The sequence below is a fragment of the Terrapene carolina genome, unplaced genomic scaffold (assembly GCF_002925995.2).
Source record: "Terrapene carolina triunguis isolate 2854851 unplaced genomic scaffold, T_m_triunguis-2.0 Scaffold69, whole genome shotgun sequence".
Taxonomy (NCBI): domain Eukaryota; kingdom Metazoa; phylum Chordata; order Testudines; family Emydidae; genus Terrapene; species Terrapene triunguis.
In genome coordinates, this window is record NW_020664420.1 from 63,951,841 (window position 1) to 63,978,195 (window position 26,355).

The 26,355-nt window shown below is 45.2% G+C and overlaps 1 protein-coding gene across 4 annotated transcripts in view; it reads right to left on the bottom strand.

Moving 5' to 3' along the window:
- Positions 1-22,257, bottom strand: part of TRIM36 (tripartite motif containing 36) — a 45,678-nt gene extending 23,421 nt beyond the window's left edge. For 2 of the 4 annotated variants that reach the window (XM_024205123.3, XM_024205122.3), the window contains exons 1-2: positions 22,146-22,257; positions 2,889-3,126 (exon numbers count right to left, since the gene is read on the bottom strand). In XM_024205123.3, coding sequence (XP_024060891.2) covers positions 2,889-3,126; positions 22,146-22,208 — 301 coding nt within the window. In that variant the 5' untranslated portion in view covers positions 22,209-22,257. Of the gene's footprint in view, positions 1-2,888; positions 3,127-3,234; positions 3,290-4,654; positions 4,726-22,145 lie in introns of those variants that run through there. The other 2 variants (XM_024205124.3, XM_024205125.3) reach the window with 2 other exon arrangements.
- Positions 22,258-26,355: the final 4,098 nt, after the last annotated feature.

The following is a 26,355-nucleotide window of genomic DNA, read 5'->3' on the forward strand; positions in this document are numbered from 1 at the left end:
TATCTTTGGAAAATCATGGGAGACAGGAGAGATTCCAGAAGACTGGAAAAGGGCAAATATAGTGCCCATCTATAAAAAGGGAAATAAAAACAACCCAGGAAACTACAGACCAGTATTGGAGCAAGTAATTAAGGAAGTCATCGGCAAACACTTGGAAGGTGGTAAGGTGATAGGGAATAGCCAGCATGGATTTGTAAAGAACAAATCATGTCAAACCAATCTGATAGCTTTCTTTGATAGGATAACGGAGAAGCGGTGGATGTGGTATACCTAGACTTTATTAAGGCATTTGATACAGTCTCGCATGATATATTTTTATCAATAAACTAGGCAAATACAACTTAGATGGGGCTACTATAAGGTGGGTGCATAACTGGCTGGATAACCGTACTCAGAGAGTAGTTATTAATGGTTCCCAATCCTGCTGGAAAGGTATAACAAGTGGGGTTCCGCAGCGGTCTGTTTTGGGACCGGCTCTGTTCAATATCTTCATCAACGACTTAGATATTGGCATAGAAAGTACGCTTAAGTTTGCAGATGATACCAAACTGGGAGGGATTGCAACTGCTTTGGAGGATAGGGTCATAATTCAAAATGATCTGGACAAATTGGAGAAATGGTCTGAGGTAAACAGTTTAACAAAGACAAATGCAAAGTGCTCCACTTAGGAAGGAACAATCAGTTTCACACATACAGAATGGGAAGAGACTGTCTAGGAAGGAGTAAGGCAGAAAGGGATCTAGGGGCTCTAGTGGACCACAAGCTAAATATGAGTCAACAGTGTGATGCTGTTGCAAAAAAAGCAAACATGATTCTGGGATGCATTAACAGGTGTGTTGTGAGCAAGACACGAGAAGTCATTCTTCCGCTCTACTCTGCACTGGTTAGGTCTCAACTGGAGTATTGTGTCCAGTTCTGGGCACCGCATATCAAGAAAGATGTGGAGAAATTGGAGAAGGACCAGAGAAGAGCAGCAAGAATGATTAAAGGTCTTGAGAACATGACCTATGAAGGAAGGCTGAAAGAATTGGATTTGTTTAGTTTGGAAAAGAGAAGACTGAGGGGGGACATGATGGCAGTTTTCAGGTATCTAAAAAGGTGTCATAAGGAGGAGGGAGAAAACTTGTTCACCTTAGCCTCTAAAGGATAGAACAAGAAGCAATGGGCTTAAACTGCAGCAAGGGAGGTTTAGGTTGGACATTAGGAAAAAGTTCCTAACTGTCAGGGTGGTTAAACACTGGAATAAATTGCCTAGGGAGGTTGTGGAATCTCCATCTCTGGAGATATTTAAGAGTAGGTTAGATAAATGTCTATCAGGGATGGTCTAGACAGTATTTGGTCCTGCCATGAAGGCAGGGGACTGGACTCGATGACCTCTCGAGGTCCCTTCCAGTCCTAGAATCTATGGATGTGGATTAAGCTAACTCAGGAAAACACACTCTGATTCCAAGATAAGAGTGTCCACACTCAGGCCTGGTCTACACTAGGTGGGGGGGGCACGAGAAATTGATCTAAGATACGCAACTTCAGCTACAAGAATAGCATAGCTGAAGTCCATGTATGTTAGATTGACTTACTTCGCGTCCTCGCGGCGCGGGATCGATGGCCGCCGCTCCCACATCGACTCCGCTTCCGCCTCTCGCCCTGCTGGAGTTCTGGAGTCAACAGGGAGCGCGTTCGGGGATCGATGCATCGCATCTAGACGAGACGCGATACATCGATCCCCGATAGATGGATCACTACCGGCCGATCCGGCGGGTAGTGTAGCCATACCCTCAGAGTTATTCCAAAGCGATAGCTATTCCAGAATACCTGCAAGTGCAGTCATCCCTTGTGATTTTTTTTGAAGTGTTACAGAGTACTTTTACACTTATTTAAATTTACATTTAATAAGGTGTATTTACTTTACTTAACATCTATGAATATTTAATTAATTGAATAATAAGGTTAAGCTAAGTATGTTCAAGATAAAGTCAGACATGAAATAACAGTTAAAGAAACCAGTAATTAAGTATTCCTTGATACTTTACACAGAGAACTCTGGTTCAATCTTCTTGCAAAGTTTTCTGCTTGAAGAGTTCTGATATCACATATGGAAAGTAATCTACTAATATACCTTAGTGAAATGCATGAAGCAAAGGAGATATATAGTTGGTGCAGCTTTTCTAAAAAGACTCCAAAGGAAACCAAAGCCACCAGACTGTGAGCAGCATAAAGCCTGGAGACCAACCCAAACAAAAAACATGGCATTTTCTAAAGATATCTAAGATTATGTCACATTAAACAGCCATAGTGACTAGGATAATTTAGCAACAGAAAAATAATAGCTATGAACCAATTTACAGGATACTATATTTAAAAACTATTTTATATATGTCCACTAGAGTAACTCAACTTTACAACAGGACATTCCCACGTCCAATATTTGTTTGTGCATGCTATAAACAAAGACCGAAAACTAAACCATTCTGAAGTTATTCATGTGACAACATTCAACATTAAAAGTATCGAGATGACACCTTTACTAAGGCTAGGTCTACACTACCCGCCTGAATCGGCGGGTAGAAATCGACTTCTCGGGGATCGATTTATCGTGTCCCGTTGGGACGCGACAATCAATCCCCGAATCGACACTCTTACTCCACCAGCGAAGGTGGGAGTAAGCGCTGTCGACGGGAAGCCGCAGAGGTCGATTTTGCCGCCGTCCCTACAGCGGGGTAAGTCGGCTGCGATACGTCGAATTCAGCTACGCTATTCGCGTAGCTGAATTTGCGTATCTTAAATCGACCCCCCCTGTAGTGAAGACGTAGCCTAAGGCAAAGACCATTCATATTAAATCAGTCTTCTACATGAAATTCCCAGAGCACAAACAATATTCTGGTACATACCTGATCTATTAACCCTGTCAATTCTATCCAAACTAGGAGAATGGATTCGAATACGAGGGCTACTTTGACTGGAGGATTCAGAGCCTAGATCAGTGAAAGAGTCTTCAAGTGTGAAGAAGAGAATTTCTTTTACACATTTGTGACAGATACTGTGCTGACAAGGGAGGATCAGTGGATGGGTAAATAACTCCTTGCATGCTGGGCAGATGAGCTCTCGTTCAATATTCTTAATGGTAACCTTGAAGAGAGAGAGGTGAGGAGGAAAGCAAAATTAAGAAAAGATCAGAATCTGAGCCAGTAAGACTCACATTACATACAAACATTCAAAACTACATTTACATCTTACATCAGAAAAAGAAAGTGGCTCCAAAAATATAAGCACAACAAAGCTAAGGCTTGCATCTCAGGTCTTCCAGCAAAAATGAGAAGTCTACTGTAAAAACAAAGCAGGTTTTTTTTTTTTTTTAATTAATCATAAAGTTCCTGTCTTTTGGCTTTGCAGTTCATCTTCTAAAAGGGCCAAAAATTCTGTAATACCAGATTCACTATCTACATTACTAACACCACAGATTAAAATGTAAAGGCTTGAAACTAATTTATTTCATCTCCTATACTGTGATTATTATCCAAAGGGAGTGCAAATAGTAAATATAGTAAGCAAAAGTGAAACTATCTAGAGTCAATATCAACTCCTTTTAGTTCTACTTCTCCTGCTTTGCACAATAATCTGCATAAGAGCTGTAAATGACATTTAAAAAAAATAAATGAAAAATGTAACAATCCTGAAAACATATGAGGTTTTGCATGGGGCTTTTTTTTTTTTTTATATAAAGTAAAAGCCATGTGTTCATGCTTTAACTACCTGAAAGTATCACTTTACTATAAATAACTGTTAATCAATTGCATTATTCAATTTATTTCAGTATATTTGGTTACAAAAATTTCTTCCACAATAAAGATCCAAGTTCTCAATAAGTAGCTCTGGATAAACTATTCCTCACATATCTACTTAAGCTTGCTTTTCTCTAGCATGCATTCAATAGTTGGGTTTACCCTTCTTCCAAGTTCCTAACAATCACGAAGAATACAAAAAAGCACATTGTTTCTAAGGAGGCGGGGAACGGGGGGGGGAAAGGTTCCTGTCCCAATTACAGTCCAGTCAAAGTAAATTATAGCCTGGTTGAATGAATTAGGAGAAACGCTCTGCAACGCCCTAGGAATGGTGCTTTGTGAACTGGGTTTGGTGGGGTGGAGGAAAGGAGGGAGCTTGGCTGCTAAAGAATCTGTGAGTAATGGGCAACCTTGCTTCGGTCCCCCAAAACAAAGGCTTCTCCAGCCACACCCCCACGAGGGATTTCTGGAGGGCGCTCTCCAGGCAGGGCTGTCAGACGGGAGCAAGGAAGGGCGGAGAACTGCAGCAGGATGAGTCTGCAGAAAGCCTGCAATCCACGCGCCCAGGTTTCCAGCGCCCGAGAGGGACGCAACCGGGAGCAGCGCCGCCGCCTGCAGCTCTCGGGCTGGGTGCGGCGGGGCAGCCGCTGCAGTTACAGGAGCACGGGGGCAGTGCCACACGCCGGGGGCCGGCAGCGGGGCTGAGCGGTGCTAAAGGCAGAAAGTTTGGGGCGTCCACGAGCCCCGCCGGCTGGGGGGAATCTCCCGCCTTCTGAGCGCCCCGGGACCCTCCGGGGCCAGGCACCCACCGTCCGCCCGACCCCCACCCCGAGCCGGCAGCCACGGCCGCAAGAACCCCCGCGCCCCGCACTCACGGCGGGCTCCAGCCGATCGCCCTCCATCCTGGAACCGCCTGGGCTCGGGCTCTCCTGCGGGCGGAGAGCGGGGCCGGAGGAGGCTGCGGCTGCAGGCTCCCAGACAGTGCAGCAGCTGCCCGCTGGCCGGGGCGGGGCGGCCTGGCAACCGCGCCCACCGCACAATGAGGGGCGGGGCGACACCTGGCACCTTTGTCCGGGAGGAGGGAGCGAACCGCCCCCAGCCGGCCCGGCTCCCGCCCGCCGAGAGGAGGGCAAGGGCAGCGCCACGGGCTGGCCGGGGAGCCTGGGCTAGGGGGGCGGGGCGCGGCAGGGACCGGCGCTGTCCAGCAGGGACCGGCCCCAGTGCCACCGCCCAGCACCCAGGGCCACGCCCCGCGAGGCAGGCGGAGGGCAGGAGAATCGCTGCTTCACCCCGCCTCAGAGAGGGGACACAGGTCAACACACACTCACACGCTCTCCCACCCCCACCCCCCCTCAGCCTGCAGGAGACTAAGCCCAGACTGGCTTCCCTTAAAAATCTATCCTGGGTGAAGGATTTTCCCCCTCCTCCCCCTGTAAATGAGAGACTTGGCCATGCACTTAAACTCTAGCAACAAGGGAAGAAGTTAGAAGTGATCAACAGGTTTTTTTTTTTTTAAATGAAAAAAGTCACACTGGAAGAGGTGGTACAGAACGGGACAGTCACACCTGAATATCCCAACCTCTCCGTTTACTCTTGACTATTTGTTTTCAGTGGAGGTGGGGGAAGAGTTAAGTATTTTTCAAATATAACAATACGAACTTGAAATGTTAATTAATCACAGTATCGACTATTTACATATGAACATACTCCATGTGTACACTACAATAAAGTACCTAAATCTGTGACTGCACACATTCAGAAAACCCTTAATACTACCTTACGCCACAAGGAAAAGTAAACAACATCTCCCATCTACATTTTAAAACACTTTGTGTTTTCAGTGCCAAATTATCCAGGTGGTGGTAGCAGGCTTGCAGATTTGCCAAGGCTGCAAAAGCTCCAGCTGGTGCAAAATGCAGCTGCCCACTACTTGTATGGTTTATGCTGCCAGGAGCACATCCAGCCTGCACTCCAGTACCTCCCGCCCAATGCACCACCCTTGCCAGTTCAAGGCTTTGGTCATAATCTTTAGAGCCAGGAATGAACCAAATTCCAGATGCATTACAGTACACAAAAGGTAACACTTTCAAAGGTGCCTAAATCCCTTTTGAAATCTAGATTTAGGAACCTAAATCTCAATCTCACTCTTGAAAATGGGATTTATGCACTTCCAAAAGTTTTACTCAATATCTCTATTTATGAACCATCAAGACAAAAGCACTACTCTGGGACAATGCAGATCATAAAACTGAGGAAAAAAGCATGCGAGAGTTGGAGACAAGGTAAATAGAACTTGTCTAATGGGAAATTGACTGGATAAGCGCCCCATGTGGACACACTTATTCCAGTGTAAGAGTTTCCACACACAGAGCTATTCTGGAATAGATAGTGCTTTATGCTTTATAGTCACACTCTACCCTTATACAGTAATAACTTCCCTGTGTAAACTAGCCCATAAGCCCTGTCTTTATTAAATAAATTTGCACCAGTGTAATGATATTGATGCAGTTATACCATTAAGGGTTTGCTCCATAAACATGCTGCATTGGTGTAAAGCAGTGCTTACACAAGTGTAGCTTGATCCTTTAACATACCAAACCAAACTCACGTAAGTAAAATTCCTTAATGTAAACAGGGCCTTTGTCAAAGGTATCCAGCTGTGAAGTAAAATCAAGAGACTAGGTGAGTCTAGAATCTGACCATCTTTAAGAAACTGCAGTTACCTCTCTCTTTGATCACATTTTCCCATGACCAAAACGACATTCTCATCTATTTTTTCTCTCCCTCCCCATTCTTCCTCCCCCCCTAGAACCCCACTCCAAGCACAGACTTCAAGGACACCAAAAGGGAGAGTAGCCACTCTATGAAGTTCAGAGACTTTGCTATTGTCAGTCTAATTAACACGAAGTGCTCAGGTTCTGAGGGAATGGGGTGCAGTAAAACAAGTTTTTTTTGTTTGGTTTGGTTTTTGTTTATGTTAATAGAACCTCAATTCTATCAGCAATGGAGACAAAGGATTTTCTCTACAAGAAAATGGTATACTATATTATGGGGGAAGAGAGAGACAGGTACACTTTCTAGTAGCCATCATACATCTCAAAAGCATTTAAATAAGACTGCCTAGAATGAAATGGAAAATTCTACCAGCATAGGCATCACTGTTCTATGATCCATGTATGTCCTTGTTGTGAACTAATCACAGAACAGTGGTGCTTATAGTGATAGAATTCTCAGTTTCATCCTACTAACATTGATACAGAAGCACCATCTTGCACCTATCATTGTAGCCAAGGAACAACTAGCAATAAAGGAATGATTCTTCTTTGCAGCAGGATGGGCCTTCTGCAGTCTAGTGGAAGTACATCATAGTTCAAGACTGGGTCTTAGGGCATGCCTACACTTACCTCCAAAGTGATCGATCCAGCAGGGGTCAATTTATCGTGTCTAGTGAAGATGCGATAAATTGACCGCCGAGCACTCTCCCATCGACTCAGGTACTCCACCGGAGAGCGAAAGGCGCAGGCGGAGTCGACAGGGAAGCGTCAGCAATCGACTTACCACAGTGAAGAGACCGTGGTAAGTAGATCTAAGTACGCCAACTTCAGCTACGTTATTCAGATAGCGGAAGTTGCGTAACTTAGATCGATTCCCCGCCCCCTCCCATGTCAACCAGTATTGTGCTGAGAAAATAGCTCGGCAAGAACTCAGAAGTTTGTGGGGAGAAAAGCACCAGATGTCATTTTATAGTCATCTGAAAGAGCACTGCAAGGTACCTCTTCTCAACTGGTATCCTGGGAGCGAGAGACTGGAATTCAAGATTTTCCCCAAAAGGGAAGAGGGGCAAACAAAAAGGGAGCGGAATGAAGGGGGCGGGGAGAAGGAACAAATACAATGAACTGATTGTGTCCAAAACTAGAAGAAGTCAGGAATTCCCACCTAATCCCACCTCTGCTATTAACTCCCTCTGTGGCAATGGGAAAAAGCACTTAACTGCTGTGATTTATGCCTTCTATACTAGAAAAGTGCATCAGTTTAAACTAAATTAATTTTTACACTGAGCTACTTAAACAAGTGCTAAACTCTAAAGTAGAGACACGTAATCCAATTTGACCCTTGTTTGTATCAATTTACCTTAAATAAGTAGTTTGACATAAGGTAGAATTGAACCTGGTTTATGTGCATCGTCTTTATGAATTTGCACTGGTTTAACTAGACTGATTTTAAAAAAAAATAAACTAGGTCACTTTTCTGGTATAGGCAAGGTCCTAATTCTTATCTAGATAAGGGGATAAGATTATCTGCCTCCTAGGCTGTGCCCATGCTAGACTATTTTGGGAGGTTTCCCACCATTGCTGCATTAGGTTAGATTAGGAAAAACAGAGGCTGCACTCTGTGCCAGGCCAGCTCATCTTGCTTAGAACAGGTCTGGACACAGGCGTGCGCATGGGGTGTGCCGGGTGTGCCCGGGCACACCCTAATGCCCATGGGCCAGATCCAGATCTGGCCCCTCAGGGCTTTAGATCCGGCCCGCGGGATTTGCCCCCCGTGGTGCCGCAGGTCCCGCGCTGTTTTCAGAAGCAGCCATCAGGGCACCATGTCTCTGGGGCCGGGGAGTTACTCCAGGCACCGCCTCCCGAAGCTCCCTTTGGCCGGGAACGGGGAACCGCGGCCCATGGGAGCTTCAGGGGAGGTACCTGGAGGCATAGCAAGGGCAGCGTGCAGAGCCCTGTGCCGCCCCTCCCCTCCCTCGGGGCTGCGCAGGGACGTGGTGAGCAGCGCGGCGTGGGGCCCTGGCAGGCAGGGAGCGTGCTGCTGCGGGTAAGCGGCGCCGGGCCGGGCCCCGAACCCCTCCTGCACCCCCCCCTCCCTGCCCTGAGCCCCCTGCCTGCACCCTGTTGAGCCGGGCTCCCCTTCCCCAGGGCCAGGCTGGCTGCTTTAACAGCCCCATGTGCTCCCTGGCAGCCTCCCACCCAGCAGCACCAACACAGCCGCTTAAGGTGGCCTGCAGGGGTACTGCCACAGCCCCCCCCCCCCGGCAAGGCAGCTGCCCCCCTCCAGCGCCCAGGGCCTCAAACCCGCCTGCGGCTCCCCACGCTGGCCGGGGGCCCGGGCACCACCCAGGGGGGTCAGGCCGCCCCTGAACCCAGCCCACCTTAAGTGGGGCCCGGGAGCCAGCAGGCCTGGGGCAGGGGGCGAGCCCGGCCCACAGGCCCTCCCGCAGCCCGGCTGCGAGCTCAGCTCCCCGGCACTGTTCGGGGGCTCTGGCCCGGCACCCTCAGCCTTGAGTCCAGCCCTGGGAGCAGCCCAGCCCCTCTACGATCCTCCCCGGCCCCGCTGCGATCCGCCCCGGCCCCCTCTGCCCGGCCTGGCCCCAAGCGTCCAGCCCCCGAGCCTGCCTGCCGGGTCAGGGGAGCCCAGATACCCAGCCCTGGGCCTGCCTGCAAACAGCCTACCCTCCTTCCCCCCAACTCCCTGCCCTGAGCCCCGCAACCCCCTGCCCTGAGCCCCCTCCTGCCCCCCAACCCCCTGCCTGCACCCTGTACCCATCCTGCACCCCAACTCCCTGTCCTGAACCCCCTGCCACACCCTGCACCCCAATCCCCTGCCCTGAGCCCCCTCCTGCACTCCGCACCCCTCCTGCACCCCAACCCCCTTCCCTGAGCCCCCTCATACACCCCACACACACCCCTCTGTCCCAATCCCTTGCACTGAGCCCCTTCCTGCACACTGCACCCCTCCTGAACCCCAGCCCCCTGCCCTGAGCCCCCGCCACACCCCACACCCCTCCTGCACCCCAACCCCCTTCCCTGAGCCCCCTCATACACCCCACACCCCTCCTCTGCCCTAATCCCTTGCCCTGAGCCCCTTCCTGCACACAGCACCCCCTCCCACACCCCGCCCTTTATGATGTTCGCCTTTAAAAAAAAAAATTCCCTGGGTGCACACCCTAATGAAATGTGCTGCGCATGCCTATGTCTGGACAACGGTGGTAAAGAAACCTGTGTCCTGTTTTCACCTATGCTTGCTGTTGCTACCACTGGTGGGAAATTTCCCAAAAAAAGTTTAGTGCAGGTAACACCTCAGGGTGTTTAAAACATAAATCTTCAAAGTGCTGTACAAATATTAAGGTGCACTCTGTGTTAAAAATGTACTGGGTGTTTTCCAGTCATCAAAAACAAAAACAAAACAAAACCAAAAAGGACATGGTCCTTGCCCCAAAGAGCATCAAATGCATGTCATCCAAGGCATCGGAAAGAAATGTGGAGTGTAATTTAAGAAAAGCGGGGAGGAACAGGCTAGGAGCTCTCTCTTCTTTAATGGCAGTTGAATGGATAAAAACATAAGAATGGCCACACTGGGTCAGACCAAAGGTTCATCTAGCCCAGTATCTTGTCTTCCAACAGTGGCCAATGCCAGGTGCCCCAGAGGAAATGAACAGGTAATCATCAAATAATCCAACCACTGTCACGCATTCCCAGCTTCTGGCAGACAGAGGCTAGGGACACCATCCCTGTCCATCCTGGCTAAGAGCTATTGATGGACCTATCCTCCAGGAATTTATCTAGTTCTTTTTTAACCTATTACAGTCTTGGCCTTCACAACATCCTCTGACAGAGTTCCACATGTTGACTGTGTGTTGTGTGAAAAGATACTTCCTTTTGTTTGTTTTAAGCCTGACGCCTATTAATTTCATTTGGTGACCCCTAGTTCTTGTGTTATGAGAAGGAGTAAATAACACTTCCTTATTTACTTTCTCCACCCCAGTCATGATTTTATAGACCTCTATCATATCCCCCCTTAGTCATCTCTTTTCCAAGCTGAAAAGTCCTAGTCTTATTAATCTCGCCTCATATGGCAGCTGTTCCATACTGCTAATCATTTTTGTTGCCCTTTTCTGAACTTTTCCAATTCAAATTTTTGAGATCGGTCGACCACATCTGCACACAGTATCCAAGATGTGAGCATACCAGGAATTTATACAGAGGCAATATATTTTCTGGCTTAATATCCTATCCCTTTCTTAATGATTCCCAACATCCTGTTCGCTTTTTTGACTGTCACTGCACATTGAGTGGATGTTTTCAGAGAACTATCCACAGTGACTCCAAGATCTCTTTCTTGAGTGGTAGCAGCTAATTTAGACCCCACCATTTTATATATATAGTTGGGATTATGTTTTCCAATGTGCATTACTTTGCATTTATCAACATTGAATTTCATCTGCCATATTGTTGCCCAGTCACCCAGTTTTGTGAGATCCTTTTGTAGCCCTTCGCAGTCTGCTTTGGACTCAACTATCTTGTGTAGTTTTGGATCATCTGCAAATTTTACCACCTCACTGTTTACCCCTTTTTCCAGATCATTTATGAATATGTTGAATAGGACTGGTCTCATTTCAGACCCCTGAGGGACACCCTATTTACCTCTCTCCGTTCTGAAAACGGACCATTTATTCCTACCCTTTGTTTCCTATCTTTTAACCAGTTTTACCACTCCATGAGAGGACCTGTTATCCCATGACAGCTTACTTTGCTTAAGAGCCTTTCAGATAAACAGCTGAAAAACCCAGAGGTTTGTGTGTCTCACCTTCCCCTTTTCCAACATGCTTCCATTTGAAAATATACAGAATACATCCTCTCCACTCACATCCAGGACAAAAAAATAAACTAAACCCCTACATAATATGGATTAGCGTCTTTAGATATTGGGGGAGGGGCAGAAACAATACCATCTGTGGTCATGTATAGTTAAGCTTGTGAAAAAAAACACATTAGCTAGGAAATTCAAAGTTAAGACATACAATGTCCTTAATTCACACAATGGAAAGAGGTTTAGTTAATTAAACAGATTGAGTTATGGCCTGAGTTTCAATGTTAAAAGGCTGTCAAGTTTGATAAGCCCTACATTTGACCTACATGTTACACACACACACACACACACACACACACACACACACACACAAAGTAAAGTCAGTTTAAAAGAATGTAATCAAGATAGTCAGGTATGTTTTTCCCCGAAATTCTTTAATGATGTTACTAATGCCACTTCAGATGATTCATTAATACCAAAAAATTTTAAATAGTAATTTGCTTTTCATCATTATTTACTTTACTGGGCTTGAGCAGTGAAATTTGACTGGTAAATTGCATTTGCTGGAAATGGTGAACACAGTGGTGATCTTTTTGCATTTTCAGCATTGCAAAGGAATATTTATATTCAAAACAGAGGAAAATGGTTTATTTATTTATTTTTTAAAAGACAGATGCAGCCATTTTATTTCAAGTTCGCTTTGTAAACCACCCTCCTAACAAAATCCAGAATGTTGTACTTAAAGTTATGGCATTAACAGTGTCACTAATTTTTATATGCTTTTTTAACTGGAAAAAGTCAGTTGGCCAAATCTCATGTAGCCCTGTAGCACAGACAAGGGAGGAAAAACAGGTTAGTGAGGAAATGTTTTATTGTCAAGCTTCCAAGAGGCTAATAAACCATGAATTAAGACTTAATCTGGAAATTTATGAGTAACTGCATTATCCTTTAAATTTAAGAATTCCTTGACTCTATAGGCATGTTCCATCAGAGCTTTGAAAGAATTAGTCTTTGAAAGCATCACCCAGTTTTGTCTACACTAGCAAGAGTACCCATTGCTAACAACAGACATGACTGAATTGGTGCTGAATACGGTTCAACTATCAACTGCAGACAAGAACAAACCCTGTTCGGCACTGCCACCATCTCTGAAATACTACTGAGCAGGGTTTGGCCTTGGCAACGCTTGCACTTACAACAGTCCACACTAGTTCAGAGGTACCCTTGCCAACACCTGTTACCAACAACGGTTAATTTTGTTAGCATAGATAAGGCTATACCCCCTACCTCCCAATTGCATTGTAGTGCCAACAATTGTTATTGTCAGGATTTTGTGAGTGGCTATTTGTTCAATCCTATAATCGATCATTAAGGTATTAACTTGTTTGTGTGCCTGTTTACTTTGACTTCAAAGTACTTTGAGAGCAGGATTTTAATTAGCTGGGGTCTCCCCAGCCTATTAAGACACTGCATGGATGAAAGATCTGAGAGGCCTGGGCTCCAACTAGTAGGTCTGGAAAGGAGAAGCACATGTTCTCCCTTTAACCCCTCCCCTTTAATCCCCCTGGACACCTAATTTACTATCTTTTTGACATCCCCTGACTCCAGAACTACTGCATTCTCAGGGCAGTTTCCCCTGCATCATTTTTGTTCATATTGCTGCATCACTGAGAAGGAAAAGGAAGGGGCAGGGGAAGTGAAGCACCATTAAATAAATTAGTCAGAAAACCACCACCAGAGTAGGTGGCTTTGTTAGTTGTCTCTGCAGAAAGGTCAACCAAAAACTGGAAAGCTGTCCTAATGGGAGTCCCTGGAGCTTGGGAGTCCCTATGCAGCATAGAGTTAGCTACACTATGTTTTCCTGGCCCCCTCAGCATAGGAGGTATAGCCAGAGTGCCTTGCATTCCCATGATGCATGACTGGCAGAACCATTAAACTGAAATACATTATATGATCCATTATCCTTGCTTTTCCCTCCCATGTCCTTAAACTGTATTTGTTAACTTGTTCACTAATTCACAATAGGTCTCCCAGGCATTGGTCTGCACTGGCTTTCAGGTAATTTCCAGGTAGGATATGAGGTACTAGTTTTAAGTAAACTAAATTATTTAGCTAAATTGTTTTTCATTTGTATTGTGATAGTGCCTAAAGACCCCAGTCCAGGACTAGGCACTTTACACGCAACACAAAGATGGTCCCTGCCCCAGAGAGCTTAGAATAGTTTGTGACCTGGCTACTAGAGACACAGCTCTCCCTCTGTACAACACTGTGGCATTTGCAATCAGAATGGATGTGATAGAGTTTGAGCTCAGAGTTTGTTGGTTAAAAACAAGGAGGCAAGTGGCAAAGTGTTCTCTGTGAATTGTCATTTCTGCTGTTTACATCCCTCCTAGGTCCAAAAAAGTTGAGCTTCAGAACATATGGCAAAGCTCATTTGTTTTCCTGGGCTTTTCCTAAATGTAGGGGTTTCAGGATGCAGGTTAACCTAGCAAGGAAGGTTATTTAGAGTGGCTTCACTAAAGGTGCTATTTTTAGTTTGGGAGATATAACTGGTTTGGGGAGTATGAGCTAGTCTTTGTAGTCTAGATATTTATCCTTCAGTTGTGTTACTCTGAAGAGTGGACGAGTGCTTTGTAAAATAAGGAGAGAAGAAAGAATAAGGTTTTGCTATAACATATACACACAAATATATTTAGATAATACCATTATTTGGTTGCTAAAAGGAAAAGGGATCACTGGTCTAGAGAATGTTTGCTTAGTCTATTATTATACATACATAGCCATTGTCACATGAAGGCTGTAACTAGCTTCCCATAATAACTCAAAGTTTAACCATTCAATTTCTTTCATCTTCTCTAATTTTTCTCTTCAGAATAAAGCCATTGTGCTTGGAAATTGCTATGGATGGCATTCTTAATTTTGAAGTGATTAATATATCTGTATATTTTATTTTCCAAGGTCTTTCCAGGTGACTTTATGAACTCCACAAGGAATAGTGGCACCCACACAGGAGAGGTGCAGTGCTTAGATCTTTATTTAGAGTTTATCAGAGTCTAAAACACCCGTCCAAAGTTCAGAGGGCTTCCACAATAGCTATGTTTTGTAGTTTGGTTTGGTTGTTTCTAAACATAATCCTAGATTGTTTTTTATATTAACATCTCCCCACTCCATTCCATCCAAAATGTGGCTACCAAAGTAATTTCTTTTGCTCCTTACTTAGACCTTCTCATCCACCTACCTTTGAGTTACTTCATTGCCTCCCACGGCACTGCACAGGAGATTCAAATACTTTGTCCTTGCTGCCAAGCCCCTACATTGGGCAGTTTCTCCCTTCAAAGTTGTTTCCATGCTGTTCCTAACACTTAGAACACGCCCAGAGTCCATTTGCTAAGCCACCTCACCGACTACATTCAATGCGATGGAGACTATGGCTAGTGAGATGGAGGATAGGCAATCTTAAAAAATTAACCATCAAAACAGCTCAAGTGCTATGGAGTCATCCTCCTCTTCCTCTCCGTTCCCCCACTTTACCTGTTTACGCCCCTCACTAATTGTATCATGCTGAATTCAGTTTGCATGCTCTTCAGGGCAGGGATGCAAAATTAAAATAAATTTAAAGGAAACAATGGATTTCTGATTAATACATGCAGCCAACCACCATCAGCTTCATCCTTTACCCTTCTGAAATACAAGGTGGAAAAATGTGAGATCGACAGAATCAGAAGTCTGGGCTGCACTTAAAACTTAGATAAACATAGCTACACTTCTCAGGGGTGTGAAAAATCCACATGCCCGAGTGGTGTAGCTAGGCCAACTTAAGCCCTGGTGTAGATGAAGGTAAGCCGATGGAAAAATGCTTCCATTGCTTGGGGAGGTGGTGTTCCTATAGCAATGGAAAACCCCTTTCATTACTGTAGGTTGAATCTACTCTAGGAGGTTATGCTGGGAGTTATGCTGACATAGTTATAGCACCATATTGTAGACATGGCCAGAGAAGGTTTTAATTTCTATGGCTCTCTCAGTGTACTAAGCCATTTATAGGCTCTAAACAGTCCTTGGGTCTAGCAACTCAATCTCCAGGAGCAGAGATGTGCTACAGGACCTGAACCCTAGTTAGTCTTACAAACTCTGCTAGGCTAGTTTATAAACTTTCTCAGCTGAACTGCACAGGTTCAAGGTTACATTCTTAACTGGTGCAAATACAGCACCATGGAAACTGCTCAGTTGCTAAGGCCTCTGCTTCCCAAAGTCCCAGGATGTTATGATCCTCCTCAACTATGGCGAAACGAATGCAGCTCGTACCAGTGCTTAATTTGTACCAGGGCTGAGCCCCAGCATCTTTAGGCTTGGCAGTTCATGGCCCCAGCACCTTGGGCTTGCTGCATCAGTTATGAATGTAAAAAAAGTGCTTGAACCCCGGCACTTAATTGTTTGAGCCCAGGCATCTCTTTCATTACAAATTAATCACTGGCTAGTATGCTTCTACTACTCTGAAGAGTAAAGGGAAGTTCAGCACATCTTTTCTGCTCCAAACCTGTAGCATCCTGCTTCACATCAGGGGCAACCCAGGGAGCAGCAGCAGCTGCCCCGCTTTGCTGTGCCGAGTGATCCAGGAAGCAGTAGCATACAACAGGTCCAATGGACGAGAGCTTCAGATCTGCTGGTGCTGCTGCTTCTCTACACATCACCTGGAGCTTGAAGAGTACTCACTTGCCATACAAATGTAAGCTACATTGTGAAAATGCAGCCACTTTTAATATATATATATATATATATATATATACACACACACACACATATATTTTAGAAAACATCCAAACCAAAATACACTTCATTAAGGCAGAATTCAATCTGCAAAGAAGTAATGGCACTTAGATCATTGTAGTTATTTTTAAAGCATTTTGAAGTCTGGGAAATTCATAACTAAGGTTTAACAAGCAACTTTAATCCTGACCTCATAAAACCAGACATAAAATGTGCATAAATTACCAAACAACAGATACCCAATGATGAAATTATCAATGCTTTTCTATTCCCACTGTCTTCCCATGTCACATCATGTCCTTAGCTCCTGTAAGCTCTTCAGAACAGGACAAAATCCATCTGGGAAATGACTAATGCACCTTCAGGTGCTGTTTAAAAATAATATAACTTCTTCTAAAACAAAGCACTGACCCTCATCACATATGGGCCACCAACTCAAACACTCACCCACTGATAGCAAGAAACATCTGAAGTCTGGTGTACATACATACATACATACACACACACACACACCACTAACTCCTGTTCAATTCAAGTGAGTCAATATGTCTACACAGAATTTTGGAGCAAGCCTCCCAGACTGAGTCAACAAACTTAGGCTAGCAGGGCTGGCAAGACTCTCTAAAAATAGCTGTATAAGAGCACTTTGAAGTTGTGACTCTGCCTGAAGCTTGGGCTATATGGCTGCTAATAAACCCTATTATACTTCCTCTTTTCAATTCCTCACACAGCTCAGTTTTTGTACCACTGTACAAAGCCATAACTATATCCTCTCCTAAAATTAAGCAGGAACTGCACCGTAAGACAGTTATCAATGTACATACAGACACTATTCAGGAATGGATCAGAGACAGGAATACAGAGGCAGAGTTTAGGTTATTTGAAGAGCCTGAATTATGAGTTTCTGAACTTCCAAGTGCCTTTTAAAACACTGTTTAAAAGCGATCATGTTCTAATAAGGGTTTTGGTTTGTTTTTTAAAGTATTCTTTATTGTACAGTGTTTTGTCTAGAACCAATATTTTTAAAGCTGCTCATTATGAATCACAGGCTCTCTGGAGAGCCAGATAAAAGAAAGAAAAAAACTCCAGTAAAAGGAGTGAAGAAAAGAGCCTGGGGAATTGACCAAGATGTTATATATGTTGTGCCCCTTATATTAGCAACAAAAAGCTACAGTTAAAAATAGTCATGGATAAACTAAAATATCACTTACATTTCTCATTGATTTATAGTCTCCTCTTATAGAGCCAGGCAAGAAAAAATTAACTGGAGCAGGGTCAGCACTAAACACTATTTCCAGAGCTGCACTGACATCAGTTATGCCATTACACTAATATATTTTTTACATTACTAGGCGTTAAACATTTATGTCACTGCCATTAGAGAACCCACCATGTGAATTCCAAGATCCATTCCAAATGGAAACAAAAAAACTGATCTATAAATGGGAGACAATTTTGTGAATGGACAGGGGAGGAGATCGGTTTTTATTAAATATTTTCACATGCCGCTGTTGCTAAGTGGTATTTCATATAATGGAGAGTAACAAAAAGGAGATTTGATATACAGTATCATTAGCACATTACGTTTACTGAAGACGAGACAGGTGACAGCAAGGAAGGATGGTCTTGTGGTTAAGACATTGAGCCGGGACTCAAGAGATCTGGAGGAAGATCAACCATTTCCCCTATGCCACAGTTTTGCTGTAAAACGAGGAGAATGCTTAGCCTCCCGACCTTACAGACATATATTGAGATACTCAGAGATTGTGATGATTACCATAGAAAAGCCTGTAAATCAAGAGGTCAGAGAATGCAGAAAAAGGTACCAATCTTACATTCTTCACAAATCCCAACTCTCCATGTAAGTCAAGTGGGAGTTGGGGTGTATAAGGAATGCAGAATGGCTTTTTGTGAAATTAGCCATCAAGTTCTACACTGACACTCAACCCTGTGCTACCCACTGAAGTACATGTTGTTGCATAGATGTAATGGAACAATTTGGCACCAGTTACCAGCACAGAACAATCATTTGTGGAGGTGGGGATGGAAATAAAACCCTTACAGGACAGTTCAAGGGTAGGAGGTGATTCCTTCCCTTGGAAACAATTTTTATTATGCACATCATTTAGAACAGGGGTCGGCAACCTTTCAGAAGTGGTGTGCCGAGTCTTCATTTATTCACTCTAATTTAAGGTTGCACGTGCCAGTAATACATTTTAACGTTTTTAGAAGGTCTCTTTCTATAAGTCTATAATATATAACTAAACTATTGTTGTATGTAAAGTAAATAAGGTTTTTAAAATGTTCAAGAAGCTTCATTTAAAATTAAATTAAAATGCAGAGTCCCTGGACCGGTGGCCAGGACCTGGGCAGTGTGAGTGCCACTGAAAATCAGCTCGCGTGCCGCCTTTGGCACACGTGTCATAGGTTGCCTACCCCTGATTTAGAGCAATCTGATCCGTGACAGGCAAACAGAATTATCTTTTTGAGCCATAGGGCACCATGCACAAATCCCCCTTAGCAGGGCTTATAGTACTGGCCAGAGAAACAGAAAACTGCACCAGAGGCAGGGAAATTTTCCTCACCCCTAGGGTGACCAGACAGCAAGTGTGAAAAATTGGGACAGGGGTGGGAGGTAATAGGCGCCTATATAAGACAAACCCCCAAATAGCGGGACTGTCTCTATAAAATCGGGATATCTGGTCACCCTACTCACCCCAAACATTTATAATTCCAGCTATCATTTTCAAATTACAGTTGCTTATAAAGAGAAGTGGAGAAAAAAAAAAAACAATGCCATGAAGATGACTGAAACAAAACCACTTTTGAGTATGTACAAAGAGTTGATCACTCCTTAAAAATAGAAAGAGGCAGAGTGCCCAAAATCATCCCCTCCGCAGATTAAAGTACTGGGCATGTTCAGATTGTTAAACTATCACAAACTATGGCATAGGCTTTTGGGGAAAGCAAGTCTGACTGAGATATCCTTGCATTATCATTACATCTATCACATATAAGGAGGGGTTTGTTTTTTGTTTTGTAAAATTTTAGAAGATGCAGACACTGCCATTTCCCCCAAGCCATATCTGCAAGTTCTGAATCATTTCCTGATGCATGGCTATCTTTCCACTACAGCATTACCACACCAATTGTGGCCTTAAAAAAAAATAAAAATCCTCATTTAAAAAACATTGCCACTGTTTGTATCTACATTAGCGCACACAGCGCCACAATTTGGCACAGGCAGATAGAATTCAAGAGGTCCAACTCCCAGCTCCCTTCTCCCCTCCCCATTACTATGGCACAGAGTTTTCTTCCAGAGATCTTTAACAGAATTCACCAATGTGCCCCTCCCCCCCAAAGCGTTGAAATGAGAACATCCCTGACAATTCCACATTCATTTTTAATTCTATCTAGGATTCTACACTGCACACACTACAGTAAAGGGAATGATGCAGCAGCAAGCCAATGTCAGAATTTTGACTAGCCCAGATTTAAGTGTAGCCTTGGGTTTTAATACTGTAGCTGTGCCACTCTAGCGCTTCAGCACAGACACTTCCTATGCCAAAGGGAGGGGCTGTCCCATTGGCACAGGTAATCCACTTCCCTGATTGGCAGAAGATAGGTTAAACAGAAGAATTCAACCTGTTGCTGTCTATGTGGGGATTTAGGTTGGTTTAACAATCCACCCAGGGGTGTGGATTTTTCACATCCCTGAGCATGTAGCTGGGTCAATCAGCCCTCAGAGACCAAATAACTTAGTGTGTTACTAATGACGTAGGCTCCAATCTTGCAAAGGCTTATCCATATGTTTAACTCTAAGCATGTGAGTGCCCTCACAGGTCATGTCTACATGAGGAAAAAAGTGTGTTTTTAAAATGTATGCTAAACTCTTAGCATAGACAAGGCAAGTTGCAGTTTTCACGCATTAGCTAGACGAGGTGCACACTAATGCAGAGCCTAGGGTTTACCCTCATCCAGCCAACCTATTAAAAGGACAGCTTGCTTTGTCCACACTAGAATTATAACATACATTAAAAACAGACCTTTCCCCCCTAGTGTATGCCATTGAGTTCAATGGGACTAGTCACATGTTTAAAAAGTTAAGCATGTGTGTACATCTTTGCAGTCCTACTGCATCGTCAGTAGAATACATCAATAATGAGAATGCACCATAGATCAGCCTTTTGAGCTTGCTGGGGTTTGAAAGATCCAGAATGTATTACACCGATATCCTGTGAAATCAAGTGTCTAGCTCAGGGGTGGCCAACCTGAGCCTGAGAAGGAGCCAGAATTTACCAATGTACATTGCCAAAGAGCCACAGTAATACAACAGCAGCCTCCCTCTTCCCCTCCCCCCCCCGGCTCCCAGCACCTCCTGCCCACCAGCAGCCCTGCTGATCAGCACCTACCACCCCCTCCCCACACCTCCTGATTAGCTGTTTCATGGGGGTGCAGGAGGTTTGGGGGGGGGAGGAATGAGGGCATAGCAGGCTCAGGGGAAGGCCTGGGAAGGGGTGGAGTGGGGACATGGCCTATGGCAAAGCCAGGGTTCAGCAGTGAGCACCCCCAGCACATTGGAAAGTTGGCACCTATAGCTCCAGCTAGGGTGACCAGATGTCCCGATTTTATAGGGACAGTCCTGATTTTGGGGTATTTTTCTTATATAGGCTCCTATTACCCCCTACCCCGTTCTGATTTTTCACATTTGCTGTCTGGTCACCCTAGCTCCAGCCCTGGAGTCGGTGCCTGTACAAGGAGCTGCATATTAACTTCTGAAGAGCCACCGGTTGGCTACCCCAGTCTAGCTGACTCCTGCGCCATCAAGGGGGGCTGGATGGCCTGACAGGCCTCGTCCATCTCTGTGCCATTGTGTCAGTTACTGTAATTCCCCTTTAGCTCTTGGGGACTAGCTCCGCTCCTCCCTCTGCTCCCGACGCTTGGCTCGCAGACCTCTCCGTTCTTGGGGGGTCGGGGCGGATCAACGGCAGTTTCAACACCACGGTCTCGGTTTGGAAAAGAAAGTCAGCCCCGGGAATCCCGCTTCTCCTGCCTCAGCCAGTGAGCGCTGCGGAGCGGGCAGGGAAGCCCTAGTTCGCGGAGTCACCTCGCAGTGGCCGAAGCCCTGTTCACACGCCGGCGTTCTGGGCGGGGCTGAAGCCTGGGTCTGGATTCCAAGGGCGAGCAGCCGAGCTCGGAGCAGGAGCAGGAGCAGGAGTGGAAAGCGCTGCTGGAGCAGACACTGCCCCAGACAGCAGCTGGCCGGGCGGCGCTAGGCGCTCTCACACACAAAGCAATGGCACGGCTGCATTTAACTGTCCGCAGCAACCGACTGGCTCACGCCACTACTCAATAGGTGTAAACAATTACGGAGTCAAGTTTAGACGACAGCCCTGGAGGGTCTTTTCTCCTCCCCTGGGCCCCAGTAAGGCGCCACCATGCAGCGCCCACAGAAAGCTTGGGGAAGAAGAAAGGCATCCCGATCGCGTGAATTCTTACTTAGTGCAAGCCTTGTTGCCTATTGTGACTACCCATTAAGAGGGTTTCCCATTGTCCACGGCCTAACGGGCTGGGAGGAGAACTCGGACCTATTGCCCGAGGGACTGAGTTTCAGCCCATCAGTTTCACGCTTGAGTCGCGATCTGGTTTTGCTCTGACAGATCGTTCCACTCAAGCCCCCCCCCCACGTAAATCAGTCGCTCGAGTTTGAGCTAATCCAGGCTTTAGCAACAATTCACCAGGTGAAGCGTTTTGAATGCAAATAATCCTACCCCACACCTTGTGCTTTGCATGCTGCAGCGAGCGAAGGAAAACCTACGGCTGATGAGTCTAAACCCAGCCCTGCCTATATGTCCTGACTTTGCACAGTGAAATCTATTTGCCAGCCACAGTAGAGCTCTAATCTGGAAATACCCGCATCACCCACAGGCTGTGCCTTCCCGGGGTCTAACAGGAGGAGAATTAACCAAGACAGTCTTCCGAGGAGTCGTTTCTGGGTCCCATTTTCCTTACCTTGCCTTTTTCTATCAACTTCATTATGTAGGCAAACTCACTCCCTTCCTCTGACTCACACATGATTAGTAATGCATGCAAACAAATAAAAACGAGGAAACAAAACTCCTAAAGGCAAACGAATTTCGAGAGCATTGACTTTCGCCGCTGGTCTTGGCCGGAGTTTTGCCAAAGAGAGGCACAAGACCCCGCTCCGCGCGCTATCAAGGAATAAAGAAAGGAGCTGCGCCGTCTTCATTGATTCTATTTGTGATGCGGTCAAGGAGAAGATGAGCTAACGGAAAAAACGTGAGAGGCTGTCTGATGTGAAAATGTCATTAGATGAACTCCAGCTCGGGACATTCAAGCTCCGCCTACAGAGACTGACTATTTTCTCCTCCCCCTCCCCACGGGGTATATCTCATCAGCTGGGAACAACACAACTCCAAGCCAGTCAATTTCCAGAGGGTAACATGAATAAATGTGTCTAATCGAGTCTTCAGATCTGGTTTATTCATGCAGCCTTTTGATTCGTTTGGGACTTTCAGAATGTCTTCCAAGCCTTTTCCTCGAGAACAATCAGCCTATTTTTAGGTTAACAAACAAAAGAAAGGAACTATACACAGCAAAGAAAATGAAACAGGCCAGGGCATCCGGAAATTAGGTCCAGCAAATACTAGGGCATCGCTGGAAATCAGCCTATTAGGCCTGTATAATGAATGAAGCTAGGTTTATATTGATCGTTTAGATCAAGTGCTATATTGCTTGGAAAACTAGGAGTGGTTAATTTTTTTAAAACGTAATAGACTATGGGATTTGATGAGCTCAAGTGAAGAGTTACATGCAACAGCGGACTGGAGATTTAAAAGATATTCCTGAACTGTTTATTTTAAAATGACAATCAGGTTAAAAATCAATTCATTACCGGTATTACATTAGGTAATTAGAACTGAGGGTTTTTAAATGGGATTTATTTTTTACATTAATGCTGTTTCTCTACTTTTAGCATTTAATTCACCTTGAACAAGGAAAATAAACTAACACCTTCATCTTTCAAAGACATGCGCCGGTTTAACTTTACACACTCTAAAAGCAGTCTCACCGAAGTCACAGGAATTGTCAGAGTGCATAAATTTAAGTATGTGATTAAGTTCTTTCAGGATCAGGGCCGAAAGCATACCTTCACCCCTGATTAGATATTAAGGGGAGAGGTGGCTTTGAAAACCCTTTGGTCTCAGTGCAGCAATTGGATCTACCAGAATGAACCTTGCTCCCTGGCAAACTACACAACACACTAACACGGCTACCACTCTGAAACAAGCACAGGGGATTACCCACATCAATCTGATTACAGAATCAAGGCCTAATAGGTTATTTACACAGAGAAATTGACAAATAATGATTACTGTGGAATAAACTATTCTGTAATAGCTATTCCACAATAACTCCTTGTGTGTTTCCATGTGGACACACATTCCATAATAAAAGTAATTTTATTCCAGATTAGTTAGTGCACTCATAAAGCCCACTAATTCTTTGGGAGTAAAATGATTTTTAGTCTGGAATAGAATATGCACATGGGGAACTATTCTGGGAGGATCAGTTTCCCCATGTAGACAACTCCTGAAGGACAATCAGCTTTTCTTTCTGGTTCTTTTGCACTATAGAACCCTGTTGCAATGTGGAAGCTGCAAACACTGTAGTAGAATGTTTAAATCTAAATAAAAATATTTAAATTAATTTAAAAAGCAGTTAACATTTTTTCTATTGATAATATGTTTTGCAAAACATTTTTGCCTCCAAGAACAAATATTTGTGACCTTTTAAAAATATCTGATAGTGACATTTCAATTTATAATCTCACCTGTCTTTCTTCGCCTGAGAAATTACTGATGTCCTTTCCTAGTTTGTAAGATGGATCACAGGTGTGACTTACAAAGTATATATATTGAATATATAAATATATATATAAGAATATATAAATAGTATATATTCCTGATGTTTATATGCCTCTTTTCAAAGGGAGTAACTTGACACTGGGGTTTAAAGTGGGTTATGTGGGGGTATAAAATAACAGCAGCTCTTCCATGATTCCACCTTGTTTTCCAAAATCTATGAATTTGGGAGGGGGGAACGAGGCAGGGGAGGACTTGATTATACCCAAAACTGAATTGGTATAGCATATATGGATGTAATTTATACTAATTGTGTGCATGATCACACTTGTACTGGTGTAAACTATTGTATTTGAACCACAGGCCCACACAGGGCTCTGCTGCACTAATTGCAGCATACTACAATTTGGGCAAGAATCCCAGACTTGTGTCATTTTAGGCAATTTTCATGCTAGTTTATGGGATAGGTCCAGGAGGCTGGAGGAACTGTGGGTGGAGGAGTAAGACTCCCATGATCCCCCCTGCTGTGTTCCAGAATTCAGGTGATTGCTGCACAATTTTCATATTTCTGTCACTGTGGAGGAAGCCCAGAGGGATGCTACACTCCTGTCCATTACTGAGATGGAAAATCAGCTTCTGTTGTAACTGAGATCCCACCATGTTGTATTTGTGGCAGCACCCGGGGAGCAGGGGGTGTTTTGAAATTGCCTGAGACGGACTCTGCAAGGTCCGCTGAAATGTTCACATATGGTAATAAGGCTCATTAGAATGGCATTGGGTGTCTCACTGAGAATATCAGAACATAGGGGATTTCTTCCCTGGCTGACTGAATGTCAGTACATTAGCGAAGAAATAAATGGAAAGGAGATACATGGTTTGAAACAGCCATAAAGATCTCCTCCACCTCATAAAACTCATGATCCAGGGAGCAGGAAGGGTGACCTTCCATAACTCAAACTGAGGAGCCTGTCACTGGAGTTGCAGTACCTCTGGGTATGTCTACACTACGAGGGTAATTCGATTTTACTTAAATCGAATATGTGGAATCGATATTGCAAAGTCGAACGTGTGTGTCCACACTAAGGACACACTAAGGACAGTAATTCGACTTTGTGAGTCCACACTAACGGGGCGAGCGTCGATATTGGAAGCAGTGCACTGTGGGCAGCTATCCCACAGTTCCCGCAGTCCCCGCTGCCCATCGGAATTCTGGGTCGAGCCGCCAATGCCTTCTGGGTAAAAAAAATTTGTCGTCATCCGTCCGTCACTAACGCCCTCCCTCCCTCCATGAAAGCGCCGGCGGGAAATCAGTTCGCGCACTTTTCTGGTCAGTGACAGCGCGGACGCCACAGCACTGCGATCATGGATCACGCTGCGACCATCGCTGCACTTGTGGCCGTTCTCAACACCTCGCAGCTTATCATACACCTTTCCCTGAGGCAGATGCAGAGAAATCGGGCGAGGAGGCTACGGCACCGCCGTGAGAGCCTGAAGTCGGAGAGTGGCACAGAGCTGTCAGAAACCACGAGCCCCAGCGCCCAGGACATCACGTTGGCAATGGGGCATGTGGATTTTGTTGAACGGCGATTCTGGGCCCGGGAAACAAGCACGGACTGGTGGGACCGTATAGTGCTTCAGGTCTGGGATGAATCCCAGTGGCTGCGAAACTTTCGCATGCGGAAGGGGACTTTCCTCGAACTTTGTGAGTTGCTGTCCCCTGCCCTGAAGCGCAAGGACACCCGCATGCGAGCAGCCCTCACTGTCCAGAAGCGAGTGGCCATAGCCCTCTGGAAGCTTGCAACGCCGGACAGCTACCGGTCAGTCGCGAACCACTTTGGTGTGGGCAAATCTACCGTGGGGGTTGTTGTCATGCAAGTAGCCAAGGCAATCGTGAAGGTACTGCTCCCAAAGGTAGTGACCCTGGGAAACGCGCAGGTCATCATAGATGGCTTTGCCGCGATGGGATTCCCAAACTGCGGTGGGGCTATCGATGGGACTCACATCCCTATCCTGGGACCGGACCACCAGGCCAGCCAGTACATCAATAGAAAGGGCTACTTTTCAATGGTGCTGCAAGCACTGGTGGACCATCGGGGACGGTTTACAAACATCTACGTCGGATGGCCGGGCAAGGTTCATGACGCTCGCGTGTTCAGGAACTCTGGTCTGTTTAGACGGCTGCAGGAAGGTATTTACTTCCCAGACCACAAAATAACTCTTGGGGATGTGGAGATGCCTACAGTCATCCTCGGGGACCCAGCCTACCCGCTAATGCCCTGGCTCATGAAGCCCTATACTGGCGCCCTGGACACAGAAAAAGAACTGTTCAACTACCG